We start from the raw sequence: 14412 nt of genomic DNA on the forward strand, positions 1-14412 counted from the left end.
CAGCCTTTAGCAAAACAACCTATATTTTTATCTCCCGCACAGCGCCCACCGTTTCCCTACCCAACCCTGCATGCGATATTCTTGTCTCGTTTCGCTTGTTTTCGCTTTACCACCGCCATGCCCCAAAGGTGTCGACCGAAAGCGCTACGAAAGTCGCCCATAAAGATTACGCCAAACGGGATGATGGAGACTTCGGACTCTGAAGCTGATGGCAAAATGCAGTTGAAAAAGAGCCACAGCAAACAACAAGCCATACCCCAACCCGTCAAAAAAAGAAAATAACAAGATACAACCGTAAGAGTTACGTGCAAAAAAAAATCAACAACAACACCATCAACATAAATCGAAGTGCGTTTTCCAATCTGTACCGAGGACCGTATGCTCACCACACAGGAACCGTGTGCAGGAGGAGGAGGTGTGCTTTTTTGACACATTTTCGAAAGTGTTAAAACCAACAACGGCCGGATTATTTCCACCTGGATGCATTCCCGGACAAAAGGAGAAACAAGACGCGTTTGCTGCACACATTTTTCACCATACCATTACCACCTTCGACATTCTTTGCGAACGGTTCTTGCTGACATTATTCCATCTTTATGCAGCTTTGCTTAAATAAAAAAAGAAAACAAACGAATCGATCGAATTGGCAAGGCCCAACCAAGCGAACGGATTACGATCTGCTCGTCTTGCTGGTGCATCTTGTCGACGAATGCAACCCCAAACCGATGCAAAGTGAGAGTGCGTGCAGTTACACAGCATGATGGCATTGCGAAAATGGCAAGCCGTTCATTTTAAAGCTGCCAGTCAGTTAGTAGTCGGATTTGGCTGACACTGACACAGCGGATCGTTCCGTGTAGGTTATGGATTAATATTTCATTCGCTTCGCTTCACATGTTTTGCGGGGTTATTTCTTGGACATTAAACGTACGGCTTTTCATAAGTAACGGATTTGAATACCTTAAAGACTTCACTGAAAGTGACATTATTTCATTATTAATTATAAATTAAATAACAATCAAATGATGCTCCGACAAAGGTTACCGCTTAAATGTAAACAGATCGTCAAACGATCACCGGAGTGAAGCTGTTAGCAGTGCGAAAAATTTGCTCCGGCATCCACTCTAACGAAAGCAGCACCGTTAGACAGGCTAGTCTGATTGATTTATAACACTGCCTGATTTTTGTACACATACCATAAATCGTGCGATGCATTAAAGATGCATTAGGTTCAACCAAACTGCAAAGCTGCATTTCACGTTTCACGGCGCACGGAGCGAAGATCAATCCAACATGCAAATTGCTACACCCCAGACGCATCGCAATGCGTACGATGTCCAACCGGCATGTCACTGCCATTGACGATCGAACGCAAAATCGGAAGGCGTTGTCAATTTTCAACGAGTTTCCCTTCGATCGCACACGCTCTCCCTTCGACGGAATTTGACAAGTTGATGCGTTGTTTATAACCGATCCTGTAACTGCAAGACTGCGATCTATAGGCGTTGTTGTTTACCGTGGACAGCGGCTCGTAAGCCATAAGCTTTGCCGCCGTGGCTATGTAAATTATACGCAGGGAATATCTTTGTCCACCCTAATTGTTTGCTCGGTAGAAGTTGGATGTTTCTGCCACTGTACGTATAAACAGTAGCTGTGTGAGCTCAAAATAAACGCGTTTGAATATTGGAAGACCTTCGAAGAATTTTGCCAAAAGCAAGATCTACTGCTGTTCCACAGATTTTAAGCCAGTACAAAGACTTGTACAAAAATCTCACCCTTTTCTCTAATTTTTTTTCCTTTATTTAGTCCAGTTTCTTTACAATTGTTACCAGTTCCAACTCCTTTCGGACCGCAAAGAGTGCGTGAATGGAACGATCGTGGTACGTGATACAACGATGATTCAAAGGCAACGATTGCGGAAGAAAGATGGAAAGAAAGACTCAGACACCGACACAGCGTATTTCAACGCCGGCCATGTTTGACTGTCCCGGGTTGATATTTATGTTTTCCTTCTTCCCTTTCGGCTCGTTAGTCAACTTCCAACTTGGCCGCCTTTTCCTTGTTCCCGCTGCTAACAGGGCAAGGGCGAAGAACTACGAGCCACGAGCATGCATGGCTTGCTTTTTGTTCCTTTTCCCGATATACCGGGACTCGGGATCGGTATTTGCCTCGCCTCAATGTGAAGGAATTTGTTTTTTTACCCCTCCGTTTTGCTGACAGTTCCTGGTGCGTTTTTCGCTCATTCAAGGATTCAAGTTCTACAAGCAAAAAAAAGATACTACAAAAATGGTTCGAACCAACGAACATTACCGAAATTGTATCTTATCTTTTTTTGCCAGAAGGCGTTCGCGCGCGTACTCGCGTGTTTGCGTTTCGGTGAGGATCCTTTTTTGGTGCCGTGCCTCCGTTCGCTCGTTTCCATTTGCAAAACAATATCTTCCTGATTGGGGTTAGTCCCTTTTACCGTCTTGGAGGAAAGTTTCAATATTTGGGCATAGAATTTCTAGCGGTCTCTCGGTTCTTTGAAGGTCTATCTCAAATGAAAGACGAAAAAAAAACAACAAAAAACACTGGAAAGTCAAACCGTTCGGACAGTGGGAACGCGATAGGAACGAATTGTTTCCCTTCCACGAACCGCTCATCCCATCTTATGACACTTTGCGTGCATTGTTGGCTCGGGTCACTAAAACAAACAAACGGGCATGTCCTGCATGATGCAGGAAAAGTTCAAAGGGCCGTGCTTTTGTGTTTTGTCTTACTTCATTTTTGTCAGCTACCTGCACAACTCTATGTTAGAACGATTCCTGCTGAAACGAAACCTGCTGTGTCCATCCTTCATCTGCTTGTCCTGCGGATGCACATTTAGACACTCTGGATGGATTAGGTTCTCTGGACCGAAAAAAAAGAAACCGTGCAGTCCGACCTGCCTGCCACGGGGCGGATATTTGTCGTGCTTTACCCTCTTACCCTTAATCCGAACAAATCGTTCGACGCAATAGCGCAAACACACCGACCTGCTAACTCCCGCCCGAAGCCGGAGATATGATAGACTGCCCTTTGAAGCGTACCCTGCATACCGGAACCTAACACCGGAGCTTAAGACTGCCGCCAGCACGTCGCCAAACGGGAACACAACCAGGCTTCCCACCGTATTGCGTCACAAGGAAGAAGCCACCCGAAGTACCGAAGGTGTCAACGGCAGCTTGCGAACCAGACAGTGGATTGTCCGGTGTCCAATGTCGGTCGCTTTGCCTCGCCTTGGAAAGGGTAAGCAAGCGTGCACAAGGTTTATAACACCCGCGCGATAAGGTTTCTTTCAAGGCCCGAGTGCATGTATGCAAACGAAATAAATAGCAACCAAATACAGTGTGTCTTTACACGCCAATATCTGCAGTCGCGTTACAGCACCTTCAGGTAGTTCAAAAACAAACCAGAAATTGACCAACCCGTTTCGAACCGTACTCGGCGTTGGAGCTGTCTCCGGCGAGAGGTGGTAAGGAAGTTGGCAAATTTTTACACGTTAACAAGTCCGGTGCTTATACGTATCTTGGCCTCGGGATGGTAAGAGGCACACTTAAAAACCACAAGATCCCGCCAACTCTACACCGCCCCGTACGAACTCGGCGTGTACGAAGAAAGGTGCCCGCAGGGGGTAATATGATACTAACCTTACCAGGGTATTCGCTCGGGTACCAGGGTTGGTTGAATAGTACGACATGCAAAGAAGCAAAAAGGGAGCAGTAAATCTTGTCCATCCAATCGGCAGCAGTAACACCTAGGTCTTGCTATCTTATGCCCGAGCTCTTCTGGGCGAACGACACGTACTGCAGGAACTGCAAACAACCCACCGAGAAGAAGCAACTCCCCACAATTCCCGGGACGCTTACAACCTTGGCACATTATTTCCAGCCAGTTTGCCGATCGGCTACGATTACTCTCGTTCATGCATAACGAGAGTCATCCGTCAAACCACTCCATGACACTCGGAGGCGAATGGGCTGGATGCCCCTCCGGTTTCGGTCGGTCGAAAGGTGCAAGTTTTTGCGCTACACCGCACCGCATGGCACTGCTCGATCACTGCTGATAGTTGTCGATCAAGGCAATCATCATCACCATCATCATTTCTCTTCGCCTTTCAGCATATTTATGCTGCCGCGAGAGAGAACAAGTTATAAGATATTCTTTAGCGATGTGCCGGTTTTCTCTGTGGTTGTTGTCTTTATTGTTGAGTTACTGTGTCGACGACCCTCTTCAAACATGCCTCCGGACGGCGACACGAGTTCCTTGCTAGGTGCAATTAGCGAAAGAACGCTAGTATGTGTGTGTCTTTGCGATCGTGCTGCTCACTTGTACAAGACTTGAAATAGCGAAACTCCCCCTTTGCACTTCCCAGCCCGAGAGAAGGTTGTAAAACCCCATTCATCCTCATGGTCTATTCCGATTAAAAATAGAGAAGCGCACGGAAACGAGCCCGTAACGGCTCCCTGCCGATGGCTATGGTCCGGAACCGGCCGCCGTTTATAACCCCCATTCGCCGGCTCACCAAGTAAGACCTTTTTCGAAGGTTTTATAATCTGCATCGTACAATGATTGAATTTGGTGCAGTAAACGGGTGTTGCGAATAGCCCGGCTGTACCCGTAGCCCTGCGCGGAGAGTCGCACAAGTTTTGCTTGAACGGACTCTACCTTTTGATCGCTACTGGGAGTATGCTACGACTCGCGAGATTTTGTTTCATTTTTTGTGCTATTCCGCTTTAGCTAACAAGCAATTAACGAGCCACTTTTGGATGGAAGATGATTTATCATCTTCTCAGTATGATGGTATTAGTTAACCGGTAAATTATTGCTCGCAAAGGTCCTTACATATACGGATGTTTTCTTTCCACTTCAAACAGTGAGAAGCAAGGAACGATTTTGGGCTGGAAACTCAAATACAAAAGACACTCACATTAAACATTGACACGTTTTTCACAGGAGCGAAATGGTTTACAAAACTCTGTTCTAGCGTTGCTGTTAGATATTATTTACCCGAAGAAAACCGTGTCAGACAGGCTTAATGCAAAGAAGAATTCAAGATTCGTTGCCTTACATTTCCCACCACGCAACGGTGTGTGTGTGTGTGTGGACACCTCAGCACAATACAAACGATTTAAACGACAAGCGACAAACCGCTTCACGCGATCCGTACCCGGATCCGCAAACAGAGGAGTACACCATTACACCACGGAGTGAATGAGGCTGGTGTGGATGGTGAGCTCGAACAAGAAAACCATCACAAGTACCCCATTATCGGTAGAGTCGCGGGATCCAACCATTCCATAACCAGGTAAGGTACATATTTGACCAATTACTCAAATATTGATCAGTAGCGTCGGCAGCAGCAGTAACGAAAGCATCCGGTTGGACCGAACACCATTCCAGTAGCGCTTTCGCTACATACACGGGATAAAAGTAACCCAGCGTTTCACTGCCCATACATTCCCGTACGCCAAGCTAAATACAGTTCACCTTTCAACACCCATTACAAGATGGGATGGGCACAGGAAAAAGGGAGCCTCGGTGGCCAACGGCTTGTTTGCACAGAAATCGAATTCTGCATCTATGTCAATAGGCAGCCACACAACACTCTTGTACCGTGTCCGTTCGGGTAGCAATACCACCGGAAGATCGGAGCCAACAACAACAGCACCAGCGTCAAACAAACAGCTTCCCAGCAGCCCGAGCATCGTTCGGCTCGGTAAACAAGCGCGATGGGAGCGGTGCGAGTGCAGGGAAATTGTAAATAAGATGGCTTTTCACGACTACACTTTTCAACGGCCCACTAGCCACATAAACGAGCTGGGAAGATCTTCGATCTTCGAGACCGGTCAGCAGATTCAAACAACACGATCCGCCTTGTCCGACATCTTCGAAATCTCCCAATCCGCTCCGTTGGAGACTTATCCGACATGAAACTTCGACAGCCGCCAGCTAATTGTGATCGCAATGATTATGCTCTGCGCTCTGTCCAAATCGCGCAAGGCGGCATGAGCGTTACGCGGAAAGTTGATAATGATCGAGTGCGAGTGAGTACCATGAGTGGTACTGTAAACTAGTTTACGTCATGATACTTGCTTGGGTTGCGATCAAATACAGTACACAGTCATGAAATAAACTCTTGAAAAGAAGCTGTTTTATGAAGTGAAACTGAAATGACTATAAAATTGAGATGAAAATTGCTTCTTAAGGAACTAGAGATCTTTTTAAAACTACCGGTAATAATCGAGGACTTTGTGATGTTAATTTTGTTAGTAAAACATTACACTGTTTCATTGCGAAGCTCACTGTAACGCCTCACAACACTAACTGTCGTGAGCCCAATCTACTACCCGTTCACTACATGCAACCAAATATCATCGAAGCATACTGAATGAGAGCGATTGATTGGCTAGCTTTCGCCAGTTTCGTTCAATAGCTGCCCTATCCATTCCTTCAAACCCCCAATCGTAACAATACAGACATCTAAGTCTTGAAACTCCGCTCGGTGCCTTCCGATCTTTCGATCACCTTCACGATCCAAAACTCCAACTGGGCTGCAATCGAACACTCAAGATGTGGCGCTTTTCTCTCGTCTTGCGGCACGCCATCCATCATGGCCGCAACTCGATGAGGTCGACCATCGAAAATGCTGCTCCGATGCTCGCCGCTTCTCGTCAGTCTCGTAACGAGTTGGCAATTATGGTGTGGTTGTTTTCGTAATGATTCAAATTTCACCCACCCCGGGGATGAGCAGGACGAACAGAACACACTCCGTCTCTACGTTGGGCTGCGCTCGTTAGCGAATGTTAGAGCTTCTACCGTTTGCTATACCATTCCAGGCGAGTGCTCGAGCCATTTACTCTTTACGAAACGCATCTTTTTGGCAAATCGGTGCTTACTTTCCACTCTACGTACGTACATTGAACTATAATTGGTGGGCAAGCGAGTACGTAGGTAGATGAAAGCAGGTGAAGGAATAGACCAAGCAACTCCTATTAGAGGGTTGAACACTGCACGCATTATGGTGCACTACAAGATTAGCAACTGTGACTGGTAACCTTAAGTTGGTACAAGAAAGCAACTGTCTTCTCGTACTAATAAGCCCTACAGAGCTGAGTGTGGTTCATCAACCGACGCTTGTCTGTGATGAAGTGAGCAGCAGAGCAACGAAATCTATGGGAACAAACTGCACTTAATTCTACTGCATTTTTCTGCAACTCGCACAGTCCTTTCGACGCATCGACGCGAACCATTTCCAACACCGCGTCGCTTTGGTTGATACCAACCAGATAAAAGCAGTTTGAATTCCACTTCTTGCAGCGCCCATACGCTTTTACGGGACTCGACTCCACCTCCCAGTGACGAATAGAAATCGTGTTGAAGGATGATAGAAAGATAGAAGACCGCGCATATTTTTCCCATTCCAACACTTGATCCTTATCGCGCTCCATTGCGGCGACAGTGAAGCGTGAAGCGCACCCGGCCGGGAAAACCCTGCTGTTCTGCTATCGACAATCAAAATTCTCACTTCATTTAAGCTAATTTAAAACCCCCAGCAAAGCGAAAGGTTGGAAGTTGGAGTAGAAGTCTCAGCACATGTGAAGTGATTATTTATGCCAACTTCCAAGGAGCCGAATGGCATCCGGTTTCCGGGGAAACGGGCGACTACTTCGCCGTAACAGAGCGCTACGTTTACCCGAAACTGACGAGACAACCGAGCTTGATCACACTTGTGGCACACCATGGCCCGGAGGGCTGTTAAGCGAAGGACTCGTCAGAGCAAAAACGTAAAAGTATCAAATTTCCTTCCTGAAGCACGGAGAGGATGGGGGAAACACGGCAAACAAAAAAAGAATCCCATATGAACAAATTATACTTTATTTATTCTAATTTAAAAACCTCATCATATGGCTACGCTGCGGGACGCTCGGTTCTGCATCTGAAGACCGCGAGAGTCGGCCTCAATATTTGTCCAACGCTAAAAAGGAACATTTAAATGTACGGAACAGCAAGGAAAAACAAAACAAACCCCGACAAGCGAGAAATGAGTTAGAAACGATGGTATGCAAGAACGGGAAACAAGAAAACGCAGAACGTAACAGAGCGGTATCTCTTCCCTGCACATGTCGGTTGATTTGGGCGTCTAGAAGAAAAAGGGACTGACGACTGCGTATATTTAATTGGAAAAAGCCACTAAACAAGCAGGCAAGCCATCCAGCGAAGAAAAGCAACTTAAAAATGCTTTGGCAGATGCTCTTGGATAATGACAACCTGAGGATCGTTTTCTACGCCATGCGCCATGTTCTTCTTTAGTTCCCGCAATACTCAGGAAAGCTAATAAACGATTATAAAGTTATCGCAACGTATAATCATTGAAATAACATTTTAACTATTAAAATTTAAGCCAATTTTGTGTTTGAAATACAACACCAAAAAATTAAATATCATTTTCTATTAACGCATACGCGAAATTGATAAATTTATACCGCAGTAAAATCAACAAAGGGGCAACATTTAAATATTCAATCACATGGTTTTCGCTAAGCAGTGTCTCGATCTTTAGCGAGTAAAGAAATTAACGACTGCAAACGACATTGTGACTCCTCCAAAGCTTACACACTAGCACGAAAACGATCACGTGCGATCGATTGTGCTATCTTGTTTATTCTGTCAGATCATTCGAGCGGATCCACCACTCGTGCACCATTCCAAATGTCATTCTTAATCGAAGTCGCCACAACCTGCCCATGTCGCAGGAGAATGTCACGATACATAAAAAACCACACCAACAGCACCGAACACCACAAATGGTGCCGCTAAATGTTCATAAATCTATCAAATAAATTATTTCCTTCACGATTACCATCCCATCAACCCACCGCCATCAGGTGAAAGAAGCACGAGCGACAACCATTTCGAAAGAAAAGCATGTATCGAACGGAAGACTCCACTGGGCGGTGATGACACTTTATTTACGCGTTTTATGGGACTTTGATTTTCGGGAATTGATGAAACCTGACACCGCTTACCACTCAACACACCATCCGGCGATGGACCGAATATCCGTGAGTCGATTTCGTCACCGGAACTCCAAGCCGTTCCATCAACGGGAGGTAGCATTTGCGGAAAAGTAAAATATAAAGAAAAAACTCTCGAACGAATAACTAATGATCGTTAAAAGTGGTGACATACAATTTTCCTCGCATCGTGATTTACTGTCCACCCTGTCAAGGAGAGATGTTCCGTAAAACGCGAATGTCAACCAGAGGAACCGAATACTTCATCTCTGCGCGAGCTGCGCTAACCGGTCAAGCGGTCAAACGACTGGAATGTTCGAAAGTAAATAGTCACCGGTCGCAAGGAAAACACCCGAGTCAGTTCCACCCTGCGGCGTCGGACAGGAACGATGGACGTAAATTAACATAATTTATCGACCGTTCTAGGCGCATAATTTCGTGTCGCCAGGCGTTTGTTTTTTTTCTTCGTGGCCCATTCTTAGGTCGCTTAATTACGAGTACGCGTAACCGGGAAGGGAAACCGCGGTGTGGAAATACACCAGAGAAAAGCAGTCGTAAAAAGCGAACATAAAGGTTTAAAAAAATAACCCCCCAACCCTGGAACGATGATGCTGATCGTTAGGAAGTAAATGATCATCCTGTCGTTTTCGAGTGTGTGCCGTCTATGTTGGGTGGTGGAAATTAATCACATTCACTCAGTCCGGATGAACTGATTTTCAACCGCCATTCTGTTGCTCATTCGAACGATCTTTGGTAGATAAAGTAACTAGTATCATCTATTATAGCATTTGTTTTCAGCCGTACACAAAGCGGTTGTGTTGCAAAAGGGCCTTAAACTCCAACATGGGTATGGGCGTCTTTTATTTCATTACGCTTTCATAACATCATCGCAAAACTACTTGTCAAACAGAAAGCGAATCTTGTTCGAATGGCGATCGATGGAGCATTCCTAATGTTACCGCGATGGAGCGTTACACAGCTGAACAGCATAACTCTGTGTTCGATTATTCGCATCGATCGGTTACATGAAAGGCCCCATTGCCCAAAAGGACAACTATTTACCCAGGCACTTCACATCACCCGGCAAGGCGGAAAAGAAATCACATCACGTACCACCGTTCGCCGTCCGGTGTTTTGGGGCTCCTCGATCGATTCGCCTTTGTGGTTGTGTTCTTCATCCTGCCCACCATTCAATCTGATTGAACCATCCGTACGGTGCAGAGCGTCGATTATTAGTATTCCCGACAGGTTCCCGTACCCACCAAGGTGTGGACGTTTCACAAGAAAGAGCTGGAAATAAAAGCGGTTCCAAATCGAAACAGATCTGTAGCTTTTACGATCTCCGAACCAAAAAAAAAACCCACGGCAAACATGCAACAGCAAACGAACGCAGAACGAGCCTCTTGATGAGAAGATGATTATCGCACAAGAATTGGGAATGTGCGCGCGTTGCATGTGTTGGTGGGCCTCGATCATACCCTAGTGCTTTGTGCTGCACGATCGAAAAAAAGAACCGATAAAAAGGAAACACAGACTGGGAGGAAACAACACCCCTGGCTTTTCCCCGGGCTCATCGGACCAACCTCACGAGGGCCACCGTCAGCGTACGGCTAGTACCCAAATGCCGAACCTGATCGATCTACAAGCTTGTTAGAAAGCTCGATTAATGGAGCCTCCTTCATCGGGCACCACAGAGAAGCTCGTCCGTTCGTGGCTCGCGCTTGAACCTCCTAATGAGAACCTCGCAGGGTCTATCAATTACGGTCCGCCATCATCGATCCCACATCCAATCCAGTTCGGACCGGCACTAAAACTCTGGCGGGTAACGTTTTTTTTCAATAATTTTAGAATTCAGCATCGATCAGCTTGTTTATGAGGAAGTGTACAATTATCCCTTCTGGACCTCGCGGCAGCCCGCACGTCTGTGTGAAGCCATCCGTACACTAGCCTATCCGATTCTAACTCTTACCGTCATCGGCTCAATTTTGTGTTTGTTTGAACAACAAATTGCCCCCGGGATCCCACTACCCAAACTGCTGCTCACTTTTCATGAGGCAAATTGCATACAACAACGGTAGCAGCTCCCGGAACCCTGTCCAATATCTACCCTGCTTCTCATTCTTAGTTGGAGATCCCGTATGATCGATTTCCTTTCTCCAGCTTCCCGCAATTCATCACAATCGATCGATAGAATGATCGCCACGGAGCCATGGATCACACGATCACCGCACGTAATCAGACGTCCAAATTTACCTCCTAATGAGACTGGTTCCAACCACCATCGATCCGACGTAAAAGCACTGAAATCGATCGAAATTAGCCCAATCGTTTCTCCCATCATCCACGTTGTAATAACAATGTAATTGAGCGCCTTTTCCGCAGGCAAAGCTGCGCCCACACCAAACACAAATCGGATGTGATTAGCACAACGGCTGAGACGACAGAAGGTTGGGTGTGCAAGGGTGGGTGGATGCATATCCCGCGCACAAAATGTAAGGTCCCGTCGGATCGACACGGTTTGCGATTGATTGCTGGTGCTTGATTGCGTAGTTAATTGGGTTTGTTGATCACTTATGGCCGGTAAGATCCCGGTAGGGTTTGAGAAAACTCATCCGGATAGATTATGCTGATTATATCCGTTGATCTGGCGCTGGTAATTTGCCAGAAGGTTACGCAAATTTCTAGACCAATAATCATCTAAAGGAAGCAAAACAAATAATGCTCTCTATTTAGAACAAATGCTGCACAGTAACGCTGTGTGGTATACCAAGCATGGCATTGATCACAGAGCCCAGATACTTGATTCCCTTTCCCGCAATACTTTTCCAAGGAACATAATTAAAGTTTCTTAAAAGATCATAAAACTCTTCACATCATCTCTAATATAACGAGTAAATACAGAAAACCCTGGGATACCGAGAATTCAGGAGCTAAATCTATTAAACCCCAGGAGTCGTAAAATTGACCCACAGATTCCAGTAGCTGGCCTTCCAGTGACCATGAAGATCTGCGCAGGTAGACCGTTTAGAAAGAAACCCTCCGCATCAAAACGGCCAAAAGAAGTCAAGTTCCAGGAAACGTCTAAATCGATGATACCTTCCTTGCACACTTACACTATGCCCAACTTCGGAAGTCTTCAAGAGATGCACATCGTTGTACAATTGGTGTTTGTCATGTATAGGGTTTGGTAATGATTTTCCCCGAGCGTTGTAACCTACCAACGGACAGTTGTCCAATTTGGAAAATAATGTTTCCCGTCCCCCGGGGGCATCTTCAAAATTGCAGAGGTTATGAACCCATGCAAACTCATAATTGACTGCAAGCTTACGTACTCCGTTAGCACTAGAATGTGTGGCGAACGGGGTACACCTTGCAAAAAGGGTTGTACCATCACCACCACAGAACGGACGCTTCGGGGCGTAATCTTGTCTGGTTAGTCCACTTTTGCCCTCAGCGAACCAACCAAACCAAACAGATAATTGCCTCCAATTCCCTTTCCGGTTTTTTTGTGGTACAATTGTAAACAGTTTCTCGCAACTTACCAAACAGCTGCCGACAGGCCGAAGTAGTACCGCAACAGGAACGTGGCCGCACACGGAGCCGTCGACAGGCCGTCCGTGAGCAGCAGTGCAACGCCCGGAAGTTGCGGATCGTACCCGCAGGCCGTAGCATTGCGCCCAGCCAGCCACCGTACAGCCCAACCAACCGTCACCAAACAGTGGCTGATGACTAGCGGCATCAGGCTCTTGTCCCAGCGCTTGGTGGATAGAATTAGACACAGGGTGGCCACGATCGCGGTCCCTAGCGCCGCCACACTCCACGAGGTCAGCCACACCTCGGCAAAGTGTTTCTCATTCTGCTCGAACATGATGTCCGCTTCGCACAGAGGCGCACATCGCCCGGATCGGTTCAGCTGAACGTACAGGTTGGAACGCTGCAGGCCCTGACAGGATGGACGATCCGATACGAGCACTTCGCCTTCTGCTGGCTCACCCGGTCCTTGCATGCACATGTGCTCGTGGTTGTTCTCCTCCGGGAACCGATTGCAGTCCAGCGCCGATGGCCAAGGAAATCCGAACCCCTGCAGAATTGGGTGACACCGACTCTTCACCGTATTGCAGAGGCTCCGGCACGGCCCGATAGGCATCGATACCTTGGGCGTACACATGGGCACGTAGGTGGCGCACAGAAAGAACTTTAGCTGCTTGCTGCAACCGAACTGGATCAGCGGAAAGAATGTCTGCAGCGTAAAGTTCGCATCCGACTGCAGCTCATGGCCGACGATGTTTGGCAGGGAAGTTTCATTGTAACCGATGCCCCGACATAACTCAATCCGGATCGGTTCGCAGGTCCGTTGACTCGAGAAATCGGTGTTGGTGCTGAATGCTGGCAACACTGCCAGCAATAGATAACTCACGATCACTAAACACACTCTTGGCAACCGTGCCATTTTGAACCTGTTGTTATCTTCCCCTTTTCGTAACAACTCCGTAAAACTTCTTTAAGTTTGCACTCCTCTTACTTTGTGTTTTGCTCACTACGACGTCAGATATTTCACGAGATTTCCTACCATCCACTACTCCACTGCTAATTGCATTTCCGAAACGGTGTACTTCACCCAAACAGCTCCATCATGACGAAGGGTTCCGCTAGATGGTTTCCTAGCATGGTAACGATTTACGGAGCTGGGTCAGTCTGGAGATCCCGCTAGCCGTCCGAGGGACTCGTTAGTGTCGTTGGCGCGCCGCTTTACGTGCAGGGTTCTTCACGTCTCGGACACAGTTATTCCCAAAAACTCCCGGAGACGCAGACGGCCTACGAGAGGGTTTTTCTTGCTTTCTTTTCTTGCCTCCTTTCGTTTGTGTTCGTCTGAGGTTTTATGATGTTCTTCTCTTTCTTCTCGTTACCAAAGCATCATCCCGCGGGACCACTTTTAACAACAGCAAGAGAAAAAAACAGAACGGAGTCTGAACGTGTTTCTTTACCTCTCGTGAACCCGTTTTCTTTCGGGTCCTGGTATTTGTTCCACGCCGCGTTCTTGCACTGGGTTTTACGATTTTCTGTGTACACTTTGTTTCGCGCTTCTCGTACCTCACTTACTAATTCTCAGCGATCTCACTTCTCACTGTGGCTCACTTGATCTCTCGAAGTGTTGTTTTTATTTTAACGTTTTATCAGAGAAAAATTGTGAACACTTTTAGACTCTTTAAATATTTTGCGTGATGAGCCACCCGTTATGTTGCAACAATAATCGTAACACTAGTGCTCTATCGTGAACATCACACGGAACTCCTGCAACCGATGGAATCTGTAAATACAAACCGATAAAACGTAAGGTACAGGCCTGAAGGCAGAAGGTCACCAACCCAGATGGAAGGGA

At 46.6% G+C, this 14412-nt stretch overlaps 1 protein-coding gene across 1 annotated transcript in view; it reads right to left on the reverse strand.

The window, feature by feature from the left end:
* LOC128714739 (frizzled-4) overlaps window positions 1-13482 on the reverse strand; it is a 32025-nt gene extending 18543 nt beyond the window's left edge. The window contains exon 1 of the mRNA XM_053809620.1: window positions 12575-13482. Coding sequence (XP_053665595.1) covers window positions 12575-13482 — 908 coding nt within the window. The remainder of the gene's footprint in view (window positions 1-12574) is intronic.
* Between the last annotated feature and the right edge of the window lie 930 nt (window positions 13483-14412).

Source organism: Anopheles marshallii, chromosome 3 (genome assembly GCF_943734725.1).
Source record: "Anopheles marshallii chromosome 3, idAnoMarsDA_429_01, whole genome shotgun sequence".
In the NCBI taxonomy this organism is placed as follows: Eukaryota; Metazoa; Arthropoda; class Insecta; order Diptera; family Culicidae; genus Anopheles; species Anopheles marshallii.